Source organism: Schistocerca nitens, chromosome 8, assembly GCF_023898315.1.
Source record: "Schistocerca nitens isolate TAMUIC-IGC-003100 chromosome 8, iqSchNite1.1, whole genome shotgun sequence".
NCBI classification, from domain to species: domain Eukaryota; kingdom Metazoa; phylum Arthropoda; class Insecta; order Orthoptera; family Acrididae; genus Schistocerca; species Schistocerca nitens.
In genome coordinates, this window is record NC_064621.1 from 569,483,361 (window position 1) to 569,496,717 (window position 13,357).

Here is a 13,357-nt window from a genome sequence, read left to right on the forward strand (position 1 = left end):
CCGAAGTCAATAAACATTACCTTCCTTCAATTCGGCCAACTGGCGGTGAATCGAGGAAGTACAGTACATTCCGACGAAACTAAAATGAGCTCTAACATGGAAAGTAAGCGTTTCTGGACACATGTCCACATAACATCTTTTCTTTATTTGTGTGTGAGGAATGTTTCATGAAAGTTTGGCCGTACCTTTTGTAACACCCTGTATAGCCTCCACTGTTAGTGCTGCGAGCTGTGAGTGGTTATTGCACTTTGACTTCGAACACAGGTGGTGATCACATTAATCTGACTGGAATGTGCAGTTGAGTAAGCCTTACGTAATTTTACATTTGCAGATATCGTTCTGTAAAAGGATACATGTTTTCTGATTCATATTACAGTGCTTGGTGTGGCGTTATTTCAACTATTTACAGAACTTTAATGAAGACTTCCTATGTTGAGACAATAAATTCGTGGTTTCTGCACAGCAAACGCTGAATCGGAGACTCAGTAGTAAATTGCCAGATTACAAATCCAGAGGTCTTGGGTTCGATTCCGGTCAATCCTAGGATATTTATCTGTCACTTGTGATTTCTTTCACCTCCGGCAATGTTTTCTCATGTGAAAAACGCAGTGCCGTCATTCGGAATTCACGTCAGGCTGTAGGTCCCCCCATAACTACACTACTGGTCATTAAAATTGCTACACCAAGAAGAAATGCAGATGATCAACGGACATTCATTGGACAAATATATTATACTAGAACTGACATGTGATTACATTTTCACACAATTTGGGTGCATAGATCCTGAGAAATCAGTACCCAGAACGACCACCTCTAGCCGTAATAACGGCCTTGATACGCCTGGGCATTAAGCCAAACAGAGCTTGGATGGAGTGTACAGGTACAGCTGCCCATGTAGATTCAACACGATACCACAGTTGTGACCAGCCAGTTCCTCGGCCACCATTGACCAGACGATTTCAATTGGAGAGAGATCTGGAGAATGTGCTGGCCAGGTCAGCAGTCGAACATTTTCTGTATCCAGAAAGGCCCGTACACGACCTGCAACATGTGGTCGTATATTATCCTGTTGAAATGTAGGGTTTCGCAGGGATCGAATGAAGGGTAGAGCCACAGGTCGTAACACATCTGAAATGTAACGTCCCCTATTCAAAGTGCCGTCAATGGGAACAAGAGGTGACCGAGACGTGTAACCAATGGCACCCCATACCATCAGGCCGCGTGATAGGCCAGTATGGCGATGGCGAATACACGCTTCCAATGTGCGTTCACCGCGATGTCACCAAACACGGATGCGACCATCATGATGCTGTAAACATAACCTGGATTCATCCGAAAAATTGATGTTTTGCCATTCGTGCACCCAGGTTCGTCGTTGAGTACACCTTCGCAGGCGCTCCTGTCTGTGATGCAGCTTCAAGGGTAACCGCAGCCATGGCCTGTGAGCTGATAGTCCTTGCTGCTCCATACGTCGTCGAACTGTTCGTGGAGATGGTTGTTGTCTTGCAAACGTCCCCATCTGTTGACTCAGGGATCGAGACGTGGCTGCACGGTCCGTTACAGCCATGCGGGTAAGATGCCTGTCATCTCGACTGCTAGTGATACGAGGCCATTGGGATCCAGCACGGCGTTCCATATTACCCTCCTGAACCCACCGATACCATATTCTGCTAACAGTCATTGGATCTCGACCAACGCGAGCAGCAATGTCGCGATACGATAAACCGCAATCGCGATATGCTACAATCCGACGTTTATCAAAGTCGGAAACGTGATGGTACGCATTTCTCCTCCTTACACGAGGCATCACAACAACGTTTCGACAAGCAAAGCCGGTCAGCTGCTGTTTATGTATGAGAAATCGGTAGGAAACTTTCCCCATGTCAGCACGTTGTAGGTGTTGCCACCGGCTGAAAAGCTAATCATTTGCATATCACAGTATCTTCTTCGTGTCGATTAAATTTCGCGACTGTAGCACATCTTCGTGGTGCAGCAATTTTAATGGCCAGTAGTGTAGCTGGATAAGTCGTCTCAAAGGTCCGAGGGAGGTAACGACACACTACCTCCAACAGGACCGTGCCTTGTAAAGCACTGTGAAGCTCGAAACAATCCTCGGTTGATGATCGCTTTACTTGCACCAGAGGCACAGACGCACCCTCCCAGAACGGGAGGCCTTCCTTCTTAGACAGTTAATCTGCCGTAGAGTGACATGTGTGGGACACTACAGTCTTGCAGGGAGGCTTCTGCTCCGGGCCACACGTGTGCCCGAAGAGATGACGCTGACGCAGTGAAGGAGGTCCCTTGTACGGATCGGCACGAACGCTGCAGCGTAAACACCAGCCTTGTTTACAGAACGGACGACGAGGGCGGCAAACTGCAGCTCTAAAGGCGTGGTACGCAAGGCGGTTTGTACTTGCCTGGGCTGTCCCCACGTCACACCAACATGACGGTTGGGGAGTTCCGTAGTCATATGAAAGAGAACATTAGAGGGAGAGGTACATACATGGAATAGGGATAGTAATATGAAATTCTATGATTTATCGCCTTGTAAGTGCTGTGCTCTGGTGAGCTACTTGAAAACTACGTTCAGCATCTGTAGACTGCTTTAGAATGCATTCACATTGCAGTTGGCAGCCACTGCGAGTGAGTGGAACTGTTTTAACGAATTCACTAGGACGAATAATTGTTGCAGATTTGTGGTTTTCAATTTCATTCTTGTGATAATACGTAAATTATTAATATACCTTCAACACAAACATGTAGCTAACACATTAAGCTGTAAAATGGCGTGTTTGTTGGCTATTTAAAATTAATTTTCGGTTTTATTTGCGTTTCTGAATTTCAAGATGGCTGTGTCACTAATATGAATACTAGTACTCCGTTTTACTACCGTGCTTTCACAACCAGTTTCATTTATAGATATTGCTTCAGAAATGACGTCACGAGCTCGAAAGCAGTGGTACGAGTCTGCTATGCAAGCAGCAATTAAAAAGGTCAGTGACAAGGAGATGGGCTACTTGAAGCCAGCAAAAACTTTCAAAGTTCCCAATATCACCCTATATAGGCTAGTAAAATCAGATTTACCAGCTTATTTAGCCACAAAGACTAAACTTGAGCGAAAAATTGTTCTAGCTAACGAACAAGAACAACAGCTAATTGAATGTAGAAAGACAATGGAAACTAAATTTTTTGGACTTACCCGAAAGGATATCCAACAGATGGCATTTCAGTCTGCCAAAGCCAAAAATATCCAGAATCAATTTTAGGATTAACAGGCCGGAAGAGAGTGGTCACGCCTTTTCTTGAAGCGGCGCAAAAAGGATATTTCGATACTAAAACCCACAGCAATCTCATTTAATAGATCTCTAGGCTTCACAAGAGAAAATGTGATAATATTTAATACCCGAGAAGGATATATTTCGTGTTTTCTATTGCGCTATTATGTTTTACAGCGTTTAGTTTTAATAATGAATTATTAGATTCTCCAGTATTCGTTTTAACTTTAACAAACCTAAAACGAATGCGCTATTCCATACTTGTACCGCAAAATCTCAAGAGCCTAAAATATCAAACTTTGTAATTAAGCCTAATTTAGAAATGTTTCTAACGTAGTACGTATTCGAAAGCCTAGTTCGACTATTAGATAGAGGAGGAGATTAGTGTTTAACGTCCCGTCGACAAGCTATTAGATAGAGACGGCATCTGTCGAGTGCAGTGGTAGAATAATATCCAGTGTAGGAAAGTCTTGGGAGAACGTTCTAAACCATCTGTAGTCACCGAAATGTGTGTGCGTCGCAGCCTGATCTTCGGTGTATAGGACTAAGAACAATGGTCGATTGAAAGCTGCCACCGACACGGCTGGATCATTGCTGCGTTGGTGAGCAATGCTGAATCTCGACTTGTGTAGGTGGAAGAGTGTAGCAGGCCAAAGGCGACGGTTCTTTTCTCTCCAGGGAACTGTTCATCTTGAATCACGAGATATTGAAAGTTACGTTCTTGCATGAATCTACGTATTATAACGTTATCATTTGGATCGTGTATGGCTTGAAACATTACAAGTGTATCCAAGAGTTTGTCCTTTCTGAGTCTGTTCAGGTCATTAAACACGTAATTTCAATCAAAACTAGCGAAAACACAATCTTTTCTCTTCCGGCAACGGGAAATTTCATAATCCTAACTTCTTGGAAAATTTAGCATGTACTGCAGGAATACCCATACGCCTGCCATCTTCTGCATCTACATCTACATCTACATACGAGGGCAGTTCAATAAGTAATGCAACACATTTTTTTTCTCGGCCAATTTTGGTTGAAAAAACCGGAAATTTCTTGTGGAATATTTTCAAACATTCCCGCTTCGTCTCGTATAGTTTCATTGACTTCCGACAGGTGGCAGCGCTGTACGGAGCTGTTAAAATGGCGTCTGTAACGGATGTGCGTTGCAAACAACGGGCAGTGATCGAGTTTCTTTTGGCGGAAAACCAGTGCATCTCAGATATTCATAGGCGCTTGCAGAATGTCTACGGTGATCTGGCAGTGGACAAAAGCACGGTGAGTCGTTGGGCAAAGCGTGTGTCATCATCGCCGCAAGGTCAAGCAAGACTGTCTGATCTCCCGCGTGCGGGCCGGCCGTGCACAGCTGTGACTCCTGCAATGGCGGAGCGTGCGAACACACTCGTTCGAGATGATCGACGGATCACCATCAAACAACTCAGTGCTCAACTTGACATCTCTGTTGGTAGTGCTGTCACAATTGTTCACCAGTTGGGATATTCAAAGGTTTGTTCCCGCTGGGTCCCTCGTTGTCTAACCGAACACCATAAAGAGCAAAGGAGAACCATCTGTGCGGAATTGCTTGCTCGTCATGTGGCTGAGGGTGACAATTTCTTGTCAAAGATTGTTACAGGCGATGAAACATGGGTTCATCACTTCGAACCTGAAACAAAACGGCAATCAATGGAGTGGCGCCACACCCACTCCCCTACCAAGAAAAAGTTTGAAGCCATACCCTCAGCCGGTAAAGTCATGGTTACAGTCTTCTGGGACGCTGAAGGGGTTATTCTGTTCGATGTCCTTCCCCATGGTCAAACGATCAACTCTGAAGTGTATTGTGCTACTCTTCAGAAATTGAAGAAACGACTTCAGCGTGTTCGTAGGCACAAAAATGTGAACGAACTTCTCCTTCTTCATGACAACGCAAGGCCTCACACAAGTCTTCGCACCCGAGAGGAGCTCACAAAACTTCAGTGGACTGTTCTTCCTCATGCACCCTACAGCCCCGATCTCGCACCGTCGGATTTCCATATGTTTGGCCCAATGAAGGACGCAATCCGTGGGAGGCACTACGCGGATGATGAAGAAGTTATTGATGCAGTACGACGTTGGCTCCGACATCGACCAGTGGAATGGTACCGTGCAGGCATACAGGCCCTCATTTCAAGGTGGTGTAAGGCCGTAGCATTGAATGGAGATTACGTTGAAAAATAGTGTTGTGTAGCTAAAAGATTGGGGAATAACCTGGTGTATTTCAATGCTGAATAAAACAACCCCTGTTTCAGAAAAAAAATGTGTTGCATTACTTATTGAACTGCCCTCGTAGTTACTCTGTAATTCACACTTAAGTGCCTGGCAGAGGGTTCATCGAACCATTTTCATACTACTTCCCTACCATTCCACTCTCGAATGGCGCGTGGGAAAAAGGAACACCTAAATCTTTCCGTTAGAGCTCTGATTTCTCTTATTTTATTATGAAGATCGTTTCTCCCTACGTAGGTGGGTGTCAACAAAATGTTTTCGCATTCGGAAGAGAAAGTTGGTGATTGAAATTTCGTAAATAGATCTCGCCGCGAAGAAAACCGCCTTTGTTTCAGTGACGGCCACCACCAACGCGCGTATCGTATCAGCGACGATCTCGCCCACATCTTTCACTGCAGCCTGCTACGGATGCAGGCGAGCCGTGTCGCGGTCACTTCGTGAGGAACGAGGCCGAACTTGTGACTCAGAGGAAAGATTGCACTATAGTGAATGAAGTGTAACCTTTTACGGACTTTAGACAAACATGCTGCAAAATTGAACTTTTTTGGACGGTAAACTTCACCAGTATCCGTAAACTATTCAAAACAAATATTTACTGTAGAAACACGGAATCTGGAAGGCCGACGACATTTACTGCATAGGCAGCGGGTGCAGTTCGGAGCGCGCAGTGTTATACAGTTTGTCAAATTCTTCTGAAGTGCTTAGTAGGTGCCGGGCGAATGCAGCGGTTGCAGTCCGTTGAAGACGGCAGGGAGACTCACCATGCGGCACCCAGCTGTGGCTGCAGCCGTCGCAGTATCGGACGTTGCTCTTCCCAGGGCTGAAGCACTCGCAGGAACAGCTGGGCACGGTGCACCGGATGGCCTGCAACAAGCACGTCCACACATCTTTAGTTTTCAGCTCTAATGTTGCCTTAGTGTACACAGCCTTCGTTTACACCTGACTTCTTGTAGTTACTGTTACAGTTCTTAGGAATTCTAGGAATATTCCGGTTGAGCTTGGAAATCAGGTAAAGGGGTGGAGTCCCGTATTACTTAAATGAAGGCCATCAAGCTGGAGCGCGAAGAATATTTGGAAGTTGTGCAAATACGTAAAAAAAAGTAGGACACTTATCGCGTTAAGCATTCGCATAATGAATGAGAGACTTCGGACACAGGCAGCAGAAGATATGAATTTATCCCTAACATCAAGGACAGGTTAACAGTGACATTTATTCACCCGTCGAGCGGTGTGACACGTTACTAGGCCAGGCATGGGCCGTGTCCTAAGCATCCGTAGAAAATTAGTCTGTGCACTTTGGTGCATACGTTGTGGGACTGTGCTCTCTACGAAGATGCAGAGGCTATTGGCTGTACGGCATTCAGAAGGCCGGATCCCAAAGCAGCACAGAGGAACCAGTCGACATGGTGCGTTTTGGATGGCACTGCACCCGCTGCCATCGTGACAAGGCAAAATTTCGTGCTGATGCAAAGAAGGTAATTGAGTTCGACGACCACTGAATGAAAACATTAATCAAGACTGTCCGCTGCATTAGTGCAAATAGCCAGTAGACAATAGCGGTTGACTTAGCCTCAGGGCTGATCCAGCAGCCAGGAACAACCCTCTGTAGTTTAGACACAGTAATACAGCAAGGAAGGGCGGCCGTAATGAAAGAACAGAAATAGGTGTACCGATTGTAGTCACAGAAATAACAGTACTGACAACAGAACTAGTAGCTGGGTAGCTGATTACGGGTAGTGATAAAAAGTGCACTTTCTTAATTTTTATTTTTCTCCCTTGTAATATTAACTGTTGGTGAAGAATAAGGGCTTTTTTTTAACCACTCATGGTCGGTGTTCATAGTCATCTAAAAGGACATTATATTCGCCGTTGATCGCAAAAATTATTTATTTCGTAATTGTAATTTCGGCCTTTGGGCCATTTTCAAGTGGTAATCCAAGTGACTTTGTTTCGACACATGTCAGAATTTAAAGTTTTCCGACATATATATGTATATAAGTCACCGTCAAAAAAAGTAAAACATCCTATTTTTCACGGTAAAATGTATAGATGTCGGAGAATTTTAAACCCTGACATATGCTGAAGGAAAAATAGGACTGTTCACTTTTTTTGACGACGTCATGTACATATGTCGGAGAATTTTAAAGTCTCACACGTGGTGAAGTGGTTAAAATGGTTCAAATGGCTCTGAGCACTATGGGACTTAACATCTATAACTTAGAACTACTTAAACCTAACTAACCTAAGGACGTCACACAACACCCAGTCATCACGAGGCAGAGAAAATTCCTGACCCCACCGGGAATCGAACCCGGGATATGGTGAAGTAAAATGTTTTTCAGTACCACCTGAAAATGGCTCAGAGGCCGAAACAGCAATTGTAAAATAAATAATTTCTACAGTCAATAGCAAATACGATGTTTTTCTTTCATTTTTTGCTAGTACCACGTAGTTACAATTATTAAATGTCATGGGTATGGGCTAAAAGAAAGCGACGACCATGCAAGAGACAATAATGTAAATACAGACAGTAGTGAAAAAGGTTTGATCTTTCGGGGTCAAGTTTTGCCTCACAGACGACACTAAGAAGACGCCCACAGAGGCAGCCTGCGCTGGAGTAAATCCGTCGGTATTAGCGTGCCAGGCAGAGAGGCTTATCGCTAAAAGGCTCTGGAGAGCGGCCACTAGCGGCCTGACCCGGAAACTGGGGCGCTCACACACATACACACACACGCACACACACACACGTACACAGACACACACATTAAAGGGGACAGATAATGGCCGCTGGTCCTCGGCCCACAGGCCGGCCCACCTGATTTATAAACAATTATTCAGCTCTGTCCGGACGGTAATTCCAGACCGGTAGCTGTTTGCATACGCCGTTTGACGATGCATCTTCTCCTAACAAGCCCGGGGCTTCGTAAATGAATTTCAAATACGACCCGCGACGGGAATAGATTTCCTGTTTCCTCTGTCGTCATTCCAAATTGCTTCGTTTGAAGCAGTCGTGCATTTTATTACGGCTGCCTCACGTGTCGTCCCCTGCAGTCTATTGATTCATACGGTGTCCACTGTTCTTTAATGCAACCTTAACGGTCTCACTGCAGGTGATGTGCCTCCTAACATCGGCAGATAAAATGTGCTTAATGTGAAGTTACGGCAGCTGCGTTCAGCTTCGTCCCGCACGAGACTGATACATAACTATTCACCGTCACAAAATATTATTACATGGAATCTCTCCTAACAGCTAACGTTTGACTTTTTATAGTGCTTCGAAAAACACTTTGAATTTAGATGTCATTTTATTTTTATTTTATTTGCACTTCAAGTTCCGTAGGACCAAATTGAGGAGCAAATTTCCAATGTCATGGAACGTGTCAGTACATGAAATTACAAAATGGTTCAAATGGCTCTGAGCACTATGGGACTCAACTGCTGTGGTCATAAGTCCCCTAGAACTTAGAACTACTTAAACCTAACTAACCTAAGGACATCACACACATCCATGCCCGAGGCAGGATTCGAACCTGCGACCGTAGCAGTCGCACGGTTCCGGACTGCGCGCCTAGAACCGCGAGACCACCGCGGCCGGCGTGAAATTACAACATAAAAGTAATAACAGATAAAAGTAAAATGTTTATGAACCCGAAAAAAGTCAAGCCATAAGTTTAAGTAAACGCAATCAACAATACAACGAGAATCAGCTTAATTTTTCAAGGAACTCCTCGACAGAATAGAAGGAGTGACCCATAAGGAAACCCTTCAGTTTCGATTCGAAAGCGCGTCGATTACTGCTGAGATTCTAAATTTTTAAATTCCAGTGGTAGCTTACTGAAAATGGATAGAGCAATATACTGCACACCTTTCTGCACAAGAGTTAAGGGAGTCCGACCCAAATGCAGGGTTGATTTCTGCCGAGTATTAACTGAGTGAAAGCAGTTTATCCTTGGAAACAAGCCAATATTGTTAACAAGAAATGACAGTAAGGTATATATATTGAGAAGCCAATGTCAAAATACCCAGACTCGTGAACAGGGGTCGACAAGAGGTTTGTGAACTTTCACCACTTATTGCCCGAACCGCCAGTTTCTGAGCCAAAAATATCCTTTTAGAATGGTAAGAGTTACCCCAAAATATAAGACCATACGACAGAAGCGAATGAAAATAAGCAAAGTAGACTAATTTACGTGTCGAACGATCACTCACTTCAGACACCGTTCGAACAGTAAAAATGGCAGCATTAAGTCTTTGAACAAGATCCTGAACGTGGGCTTTCCACGACAGTTTACTGTCTATCTGAACACCTAGAGATTTGAACTGTTCAGTTTCACTAATCATATGCCCATTATGTCAAATTAAAACGTGATATTTTGTTGAACTGTGTGTCAGAAACTGCAAAAACTGAGTCTTACTGTGATTTAACGTTAGTTTATTTTCTATAGGTCATGAACTTTTGTCATGAACTGTACTATTTGAAGCCCGCATCTCGTGGTCGTGCGGTAGCGTTCTCGCTTCCCACGCCCGGGTTCCCGGGTTCGATTCCGGGCGGGGTCAGGGATTTTCTCTGCCTCGTGATGGCTGGGTGTTGTGTGATGTCCTTAGGTTAGTTAGGTTTAAGTAGTTCTAAGTTCTAGGGGACTGATGACCATAGATGTTGTCCCATAGTGCTCAGAGCCATCTGAACCATTTGTAGTATTTGAAACCGAGCCAATGTTGCACTCAACATCCTTTACTACCAAGCTAGTGTCATCAGCAAACAGAAATATTTTAGAGTTACCTGTAATACCAGAGGGCATATCATTTATATAAATAAGGAACAGGAGTGGCCACAACGCTGATCCCTGGGGCACCCCCCACTTGACCGTACCCTACTCAGATCCCACATTACAGCCATTCTTACACTGTGAATAATGACCTTTTGCTGTCTGTTGCTAAAGTAAGAGGCGAACCAATTGTGAGCTACTCCCCGTGTTCCGTAATGGTCGAACTTCTGGAGTAATGTTTTTTGACCAACACAATCAAACGCCTTAGTTAAATAAAAAAATATGTCTAGCTTTTGTTTAAACCAACCAGTACCTCACAGAGAAAAAAGAATGTAGCATTTTGAGTTGTTAAACGACTTCTAAAGCCGAACTGTCTATTTGATAGCAAATCGTGTGATATAAAATTATCAATTATCCTTACATACACAGTCTTTTCAATAACTTTAGCAAACATTGATGGCTTAGAAATAGGTCTAAAATTGTCTACATTATCCCTTTGTTATTATTCGTGTATTTGTTCCACATTACGTTCAGTGTCAATGAATGATTTTCTTCCTATTACAAACAAAATTCTACTTGAGTATGAGGTCTTGTGCACAGTCGTTGCAGAATACACAGTTTTACTTCCTGTAAGTGATGTCATGTGCTGGAACTACTGGTTAGCCTTCATCCTAAATACAGGATGACAGTTATTGAACTATATGAAAACGAAATTAGTTACGAACTACGGTGTGCACACATTTTATTCAGCACGTAAACGTCACTACAGATATTCGGATTTAGGTTATGACACGTTCGAAGTACTTGCCGTAATTGGTGATGTGGCGCAGACGAATAGCGAAATTCTGCATGACCCGCTTAAGTGTCGGAACATCGATGCTGTCGATGACTTCCTGAATGGCTGTTTGGAAGTATTGCTGTACACCTTGTCTTTAATATAGCCCCACAAAAAGGGGTCGCATGTGTTCAGATCCGGAGAATATGGCGGCCAATCGAGACCCAAGCCAGTGGTCTCTGGGTACCTCAGAGTTCCTGCTTCGATGGGCTGGAGTTCCATCTTGCATGACCACAAGTTGTCGAAATCAGAATCACTTTGGATAATTAGGATGAAATCATCTTTGAAAATCTTCACGTACCGTTCGGAAGTACCGTGCCATCAAGGAATATCGCTCCGATTATTCCGTGACTGGAAATTTCATACCACACAGTCAGCCGTTGAGGGTGAAGAGACTTCCTGATCGCGAAATCTGATTCTCATTTTACAAATGCGCCAGTTTTGCTTATTGACGAACCCATCCAAATGAAAGTGGGCTTCGTCGCTAAACCAAATCATACTAATTCCCATCATCCCCCGCGGCCAACCGTGCAGTTTGAACGTTCTACTGCAAACCGTTCAGAGGTTACGACGATTTTATTTCATGTGGCTCAATAACTGTCATCCTGCGTATGTAGCATATTGCGCATAAATAGGCTGAAAGACCGATTTGTGCCCCATTACTCTGTTGGCGATAAGTCGGTGGAAACAATAGCAGCCGTAATGTATCTGGGTACGTCCGCCTGGAGCGAACTGTAGTGGAACGATCACATGAAACACTTTCTATGAAAAACGGGTGCCGCGATGTGTTTCACTGGAACAATCTTAAGGAAATGTGATTGATGTACAAAAGAGGTGGCTGACAAAACTCTCGTTCGGCAGATTCTTCTGTTCTGGTAGTCACTCTGTGATCCTTACCAGACTAAACAGAGAAGCTCCAAAGAAGAGCTGTATGTTTCTTCTCGAGTACTTTAACCCTTTGAGCCACACTGGTTTCTCCGTTAAACCACCATTTCAATAATTTTTAACCTAAATTCCAATGCATTTCGTGTGAAACCATCGATGCTAGAGCAAGACAGATTACTTTTGCCACACTGAGGTACTTCTACGAATGCAGCTGACTGTAGCAGTCGTAGAGTTCAAAGCAACAGTCGACACAAAGATGGTGCTACGTCATTCTAGGACACTCTCACATGCGTTTCCTTTTTTGTAGTGACCATAACGACGAAATCATTGACAGTGAAAGCAATCGTGTGGCAAAACGGCCTGGTGTAGGTCTTTTAAGTGGATGTCACTTCGGCGACTTGCGTGGCCCGAAAACCAATGGCACCAGGTTTTCCTCGATGGTCACCCATCTATGTGTTATCCGGGTCGAAAGTTGCTTAACTTCGGCGATCGGGGGTGGGGGGGGGGGTGGGGGGAACCGGTGTTACCAACGTGACAAGGCCGTTGGCCCGTAAAAGCAGTGGATGTAAATATACGCAAAGCAATTGTAACGTAAACTTGAGCTAGTACTATTGCTTTTATGAGTAGTTTCAAACTGAAACAACTGGGACAATACGTAGTTGTGGTGCAAAATTTGTTACATTTAGGCCCATTTTTGCCTGTTATTTAGAACTATAATTCGTTTTAGGAGTTACGAGTTCACAAAAGTCTCTATATGTGTAATTTGGTCTAGGAAAAATGCGAATTCCCTTCAAGTATATCGCACGAAATGATGCCTGGTTCAAAAGTATAAATTCCAAGGGTTCCAAAGCGAAACCACTTGCTTAAAACAACTAACTGTTTACCGTTTGTGAATGTCATATCGTATTCGTTGCTTACTATGAAAATAAAGACTAATTTCGAAAACAATTTTATGTTTATATTCCAAAGTGCAACCATCTTGCCAATTTCTTTTTTTGCTTTTTCTTTTTTTTTTTTTTTTTTGGATTCGTAGCTTACCACGACGCCAAAGGTTATTTATGTCAAAAATATAAATATTTGTTTCGTAGTGTTGGGACTCGAAGCATTTCGAGATGCTCAAAAAACTCCATTGGCACACATTGCAAGAGAGACGCTGAGAGTCACGGAAAGGTTTACTATTAAAAGTCCTAGTACGTATGTTCCATGTATACTAAGCTAACATACACCGTCCGTGGAAAACCTGCCTTGGTAGCTTGAAGCAACAACTGTAAACAACAGACGTGTATTCGACCAGTCAGTCGTGGACATACAGCGATAATTTTCGCCGTTGTTGTGTC

At 43.7% G+C, this 13,357-nt stretch overlaps 1 protein-coding gene across 1 annotated transcript in view; it reads right to left on the reverse strand.

Annotated features, from left to right (window-relative positions):
• Positions 1 to 13,357, reverse strand: part of LOC126199681 (zinc finger protein basonuclin-2-like) — a 150,265-nt gene that overhangs the window by 70,735 nt on the left and 66,173 nt on the right. Inside the window, exon 3 of the mRNA XM_049936608.1 lies at positions 6,296 to 6,398. Coding sequence (XP_049792565.1) covers positions 6,296 to 6,398 — 103 coding nt within the window. The remainder of the gene's footprint in view (positions 1 to 6,295; positions 6,399 to 13,357) is intronic.